The sequence below is a fragment of the Lotus japonicus genome, chromosome 1, assembly GCF_012489685.1.
Source record: "Lotus japonicus ecotype B-129 chromosome 1, LjGifu_v1.2".
Lineage (NCBI taxonomy): Eukaryota > Viridiplantae > Streptophyta > Magnoliopsida > Fabales > Fabaceae > Lotus > Lotus japonicus.
In genome coordinates this window covers 16,979,199-16,985,942 of record NC_080041.1, presented here as the reverse complement: position 1 = coordinate 16,985,942, position 6,744 = coordinate 16,979,199, and the positions used below count along the sequence as shown (strand labels likewise).

Sequence of the window (6,744 nt, the reverse complement as noted above, 5' to 3'; positions counted from 1 at the left end):
GTTCTGCATGCGAACCGACCGGTTTAATGATCAAACCGGTGACTCGACCGATTTTTTTATTGAACCGGCGAGTCACCCTTTTCTTGTTTTTTAATTTGTTCACAATGGGCCATATGTTGAAGCCCGTTTATCTAATTATTCAACATATTGGGCCCTTCAATTTGTTTTTTTTAATCCAGTTGGAAACATTTTGTAAGTAGTAGGAAAAAAAACATGATATTATGTTTTAAAATGGTGTCAGGAGGGTTCGTACACAAGCCATAGGGGAAATATGGAGTAAACCTAACCACTACACCATCACTATGTTATTGATTGTACACGCATTTTATTAATTATATATTAAATTTATATTGCATTAGATATTTTTTATATTTTTTAAATATGCACTGAGTTAAGCAATCGAACCAGTGACCCATTGGTCCGACTAGTGACTCGGTACCCCGACCGAGTGGATGATCGAGCCGAGTTTTAAAACACAGGTGAAAAGGCATATGAGTTTTTAAAAAGCGTTAATATATGTAATAAACAAATAATATATATTTTTTAAATACCGGAAAATGGGGTTTGATGGTGGTGGTGGGTAATGTTGTTGGATGTTTGTTCACGTGTGAATGAGGGGTGATGAGAGAGAGAATTGGCTGAGTGAATGAACGGTGAGGATTAGTGGATATGTGGTTTTAGGTTTAATTTAGGTAGAAAAGAATGGATATTTTTGGGAGAAACGGTAGTGGGTTTTTTTTAGTGAATGACTGAATGTCAATGGATTTTGGCCCAAATTAAGGAAAAAATCAGATAAATTGAAATGTTGTACCCGAAAAAAAGATATAATTGAAATATATAGTTGATTTGTTATATTCGAAAAAAAAAATTGAATTTGTTATACTGTTATGATTTGAGCCTGATTTAAAATTAGGTTAATTGAATAACAAGATAATATAATTGAAGGGAGAACCTAATATGCACCATTTTTAGGTGGTGTAATTTTACACCACCTACTTTGACTAAGTATAGGAGGTTAACACATTATTTTTTTTAAGAAAATATATCATTAAAAATATATCATATATTAAATTTCTTTAAAAAAAGATGTGTTGATCTGTTATAAAATGTTCAAAAAAGTGGTCTAAAATTAGACTACTTTAAAAGTGGTCCACATTATTGGTCACCATATTATATTATATTGTTATAAATATTTAAAATTAAAGCATGCTTTGGTCGAAATAAAAAATATAAATATATGAGGTATGGTAGGGTTCAACTAAAAGTAAAATAAGAACTGTGGCATTTACTTAAATCTTATGTGGCAATTTGACCTCTACCAGAATGGTATTTTAGTAACCCAACTAGATGTAGGTTTTAATTTCCTCAACTAATACCCAAACAGTGTATCTTTATGCACGATTGATGGCCCATAATCATCATATTCTGCCCTTTAACCCACATATGTTGATTAAATCTAATTTTAAATTATACTATTATAAATATTAATTTTTAGTTGGAACATTGATTTAACATTAAATTTTAAATCTAGAAAGTAAATAATAAAAATACATGCGGTATGGTTAGATCCGAATAATAGTAAGATAAGGAACCATGTTTGAATTCAATTAATCTTAATTATATTTTATGATACATTTAATATAATTTTTTAATGAAATCAATAATTTAGTTTTTATGCGATGCACGGGTTATTTTTTTTGTTACAGAAGGAAAAGTAACAAAAAGACAGAAGAATTAGATAATAGCATCTAAATACAAGCAATCATAAACGAATGAAGATGATCTCCCCCAAACTTGGATCGGTGTACCACTTTTTCTCACCTCACGAGCTAAGCAATCCGTTGTATTGTTTTTCTCCTGCCGGATATGCAAGACCTTGACTCTCTAGAACCTATCCAACATGCTCCGAATACGATCAATGCTATCCCTCGCCCAATAGCTTAGTTTTTATGCGATGCACGGGTTATAATCATTAGTTTGTTACATTGTACTTTTTAACTTTGAATTAATTTGAGCATCAAACTGCCTTCTACAAGCACGTCCTTCACCATGTTCTGCCGTAGACGTTCAATACACCACCGTGTATTCTGCCTCACACCATCTGTTGGAATTAAGTGTTGGATTCAAGTCCCACACCGGAGAATTCAAGGTGAGAGGGCGAGTTTATAAAGAGATGGACTCATAAACCTAATGCCTTAAGGTTTTAGGTTAAGATGTGGTGTCCAAGATCTCCTTGATGTCTCCTCTCGGCCTTGGCCCATGGGTCCTTGCCGTGTCTCCCCCAACACCACCATACTTGATAACCCTGCTCATTTTGTGGATCAACGCATGTAAATCTGATTTGTTGATTGGAAAGTTTATAACTACTGAGAGTATTTTTCCTCCAATCAGGCAACCAGGGATCATAATTCCATGTATTCAATCATATATGCATAATAATCAAAGTGACCCGAGAACATTTGAGCTAGATTTGCTAAATAAGTACTGATATAGATGCATCCAAAAGGTACAATAAACAAGTACAAAATAATACCCTGCCCTGGCACATGTATAACTAAAAGTTGAAAACAAACGATTCCTTTGACAAGATAGCACAAACAATAATATTTTGATAGTTCCTTATGATTTGAGCATAGATCTTAAACAATACACTTATACACATTCACGCCGGTAGTAATTAAATTGACAGCATGAATTGGCATATATACAGTTTCCAACAACCTGTAATATGCAATTCTTGTTATTTGATTTAAATTCAAAATCAATTTTGGCGTGAAACTACGTACTGTGAGTAGCTTTCAGGTGCCCGAATTTATTTTAAAAATAAATAAGTCGATCCAAATATGTTATTAATTGATCTTTCGGCAATTGCGTCGGACCTCTCCCTGTCTTCCTGTAAGAAGCTTCAAGTTACCCATCTTAATCATGGAAGCTTTGAAGTCTCTAGCAAAAGCCAACGAGCTTCTACTATACAACTTCACCAATTTGTCACTTTCACTCCCTTGTCCCTTGAAAAGCTCTTGATCACTGTGTAGGAGACCCTTCTTTTGCAGCAAAGCTGAGTAGTACCGAGTGTCGACTCTCGCGGTGGTGGCATCAAGTGTTGCTAAGTTGTTATCTCCACCCCTTCGAGGGCATTGCTTCCGCAAAGACGCTGCAAAGTTGGAGTCTATGTTGGTTTCATTATAAGCCCTGTTCCTAAAGGTGGTGCACCTAGCGAAGCCGATGGTGTGGCCGCCGGAGAGGGCTACAAGGTCTCTCACGTTCAATCCATGAGATTTGAAATTGGAAGTTAGCTGTGAGAGGCTGAATGTTGGAGGGGGAAGGTTGGAATTTGCAGCTGCTCTGCTTGCAGTCCTTGCATCTCTTCTGCCTAACAACACTTTGTACACAAGGCTTGGACCTCCCAACTATTAAGAATGACACATAATTAGCACAAAATAGTTAGAATAGGATAGGAAAAAAATGTGGGTTGCATCTTATGTCGGTTGCATCTTAGGTTGAGTGCATGATAAAATTGTGTTACCAAATTGGAGATGTCTGACCCCAGTCGGGAATTCCCATATTCATATTACTTAACTTGAGTCGTCTGATCTTGATAAGACGACTACAATTTTAAGACATGTCAACCGTTCGATCTTAATTAAATATATAAGGTGATTTATGATCGATTTTAATCGTACAGTTCATATATTGTGAATGTGTGAATGTAGAATATTTCTTAATGCAAGTAATTGAAATCCTACCAAATAACGTATACAATCTACTCTTTTTTTCATCATTTTCTTTCTACTCATCTTCTCTATTCTCTCTTCTAATCACATTTTTTTTTACTTTCTCTCATCAACCAAATATATTCTAAAGTCGAACTCAACATGGTGTGAAAAGTGGTACATTTAACTAAAGATGACAGAATAGAACAGCAAAACCATTCTTCATGTAAGGCTTTATATGTTTGCATGTAACCGGCAATTAAGAATGTGAGAAGGAAATTAAATACTTGTGTAACACTCACAATGGCTACAGAATCACGAGCTGCTATGGCTAAGATATCTGCACATGAAACCACAGGGCGTTTGCAAGCTTTGTCAACTGCTTTTTTTATTTCATCAACCACATCAAATCCTCTGATGGAGTTGTTATTTGGAAAGGCTGTCTTTTCACCAATGAAGTTGCGGGTGTCATCTAGCAGAACTGATCCATCACAGCCCTGTACGTATATCATTCCAGTCATTCATAGTTACGTTTAATTTGCTATGACAGAAATTAATGTGCAGTTGGAATATTTTTTTAGAGTTCTTAAACATAGATTATAGGAATTTCCAACATTCAATGACATATCCATGGCTGTCTTTAGTCGCTACTAAACACATATAAAAAAATGTTTAGGATGGGATTTAAACCAACACTCTCAAACTATCAGAAAATGTTTTTTAGATATTCTACAAATTGTTGTAGTTAAATGTTGCCACAATTGGTAGTTGAAAATCCCAGTATAGACAACAATCATTGTTGTATTTTGTTATCATGTCAGAAATGGTCTTACTACTTAGACTATGTACCAGCTCTTACCTTTACAGGAAATACTTTAAAAGTCGTGAAAATTGAACTTGTACTTGAAAATGTAATCAAAATTAAGGGTTGTATAAATGACTCATGATAAAGTTTGGGTTAAATATAACCCATCATCCAATCACATTGGAGATAAGTGTGTTGGAAATAAATTAATAAAATATAGAAATTTCAATTCATTTATCTCTAATGTGATTGGATGATGAGTTATTTAACCCAAACTTTATCATGAGTCATTTAAGCAATCGAAAATTAACGGTAGTTTTTATTATAAAAATTAATCTAAGCTAGCAGCCATGAATTAGGTGGCGCAATATTTTCCTGACAATTTAAAATTGGTATAATTCATTTATTTAGTTTTTGGTCAAACCTTTAATCCATTTCCTAATGTAACATGCATTATTTCTGGGCCTAGCAAAAATAACAGTTCAATTATTGATGCTAGCCCACTAATAAGATACGTACATGAGAAGTAAGTGTTTATATAATAATAGCTGGATCAGCACTTTTTTTTATATAAGAGGCCCATGTCAAACAAAATATTATATTGACATGTTTGATTGGTAGAAAGTCCCTTTCAATGTATTCATGTCAATGCCTAAAAAAACATACTCACTCTAACTAGTACAAGGTTTGGACTTTGGACAAATAATTCAAGAGACAAAACGTTTATTTCTAACGATATTTTTCTTCCAGATGATGTGTTAAATGAGTTTGTATTTGGATAAGAATTAAGTGTAGTGTGGACAAACTTTCAACTCACTTAATAAAAAAAAGTTTCATTTGCAACTTATTTTGATTATTAGAATATTTTCATCCTTATGCGGGAGGATGCCGGTCTAGCTTGCTCACCACTAGATCAATATCTAATTAGCTGATTATTATATTTTAAGATAAACTTATGAATATCCGTAGCTACTTGAAAACTCATTTAAAGTTATTTTAAAATTTTTTTCTAATAAACGTACGAAATATCCATAAACATTCTATCCAAAACAACTTGAACTAGCTAGGAGAGGAATCCGGGTTCATGCAGTTAGGAATATCTTGTATTCATGTGTTTAAGATTGAACTGTAGATCTTTTCAAAAAAAAAAACTATAGATATAAATTTAAAATTTAAGTCAAATGATTTTAAATCAAATTATTCAGATTGCATGACTGTGTGAATTTAGGAAATCTTTAACGGCTGAAACTCCAAATTTAGCTTGAATGAAAGTAATGATCCATAAAGTTCACATTAATATTGTAATTAACTCACATTAACGAAGCAATCATGGAAATGCAAGCGCAGTAGAGATGCTCCGATGCGTCGCTCACGGAGAATAGCTCGACGAACTACGGAGTTTATGACTGGCAATGCTTGAGGGCAAACTTTATTATAAAAGCTAGGAGAGAGTTGTGCTTTGCTAGGGATCACTAATGTCAAAGTGACCATAACAAGCACAATGAATGATTGTAGATGGTAAGAAGCCATCTTGTGTACTGTGGTGCTTAAGATGTTGCTATGTGGGTTTACAACAAAGCCTAAGAGATGGATTATATATAGAGAGGGAAGCTAGCTCGGTACATAACATGACAATATTCGGGTTAATTAGTTTATTCAATTATCAATATAGTTCTTAACTTCATGATTACCAACTTTTGTGCCCGATATATTTCTTCAAAACTAATGGCATTTGTATAGCAAAGAGCCGGCAACCAAATCCAAAACCAATTTTTCTTCTGTCTTCTGCAAATCTTTTGAATAAAAAAAGATATTAAAATATTTTCACGTTGCGAACACTATCATTTATATTTGAATCAATGCAATACATGCTAATAATACAGTAGGTACATTGTCATATTTAATAAAGCTAATAACATGCATGCATTCAAATGGCATATATGATTGTCCCCAAAAAAATGGCATATATAATTGGATCTTAGTAGCTTTTCCTTCTTTGTTTTTGCTTTTCTTCCTCTTTATATTTTATGTGTCGTCAGGGATTGGGGGTACTATGGTTTTTACGTGTAATAATTATAGACATTCCAAATTAATAAAATGAGAAAGAAAAAAAGATAAGAAAAATAAGTGATATATATGTAATATACTATGTGATATAACAGAAAGAGAGCCCGATCGAAAAATGAATGGAAGTTACATATTTTCATTAAGCTTAGGATCTTTCAT

At 33.4% G+C, this 6,744-nt stretch overlaps 1 protein-coding gene across 1 annotated transcript; it reads right to left on the bottom strand.

The window, feature by feature from the left end:
• Nucleotides 1–2,561: 2,561 nt before the first annotated feature.
• Nucleotides 2,562–6,098, bottom strand: LOC130733894 (peroxidase RIP1-like). The gene is made up of 3 exons (XM_057586178.1): nt 5,833–6,098; nt 4,016–4,210; nt 2,562–3,410 (listed from the first exon to the last, which is right to left on the bottom strand). The coding sequence occupies exons 1-3, from the start codon at nt 6,046–6,048 to the stop codon at nt 2,850–2,852; spliced, it is 972 nt and encodes a 323-aa protein (XP_057442161.1). The 5' UTR covers nt 6,049–6,098; the 3' UTR covers nt 2,562–2,849.
• Between the last annotated feature and the right edge of the window lie 646 nt (nt 6,099–6,744).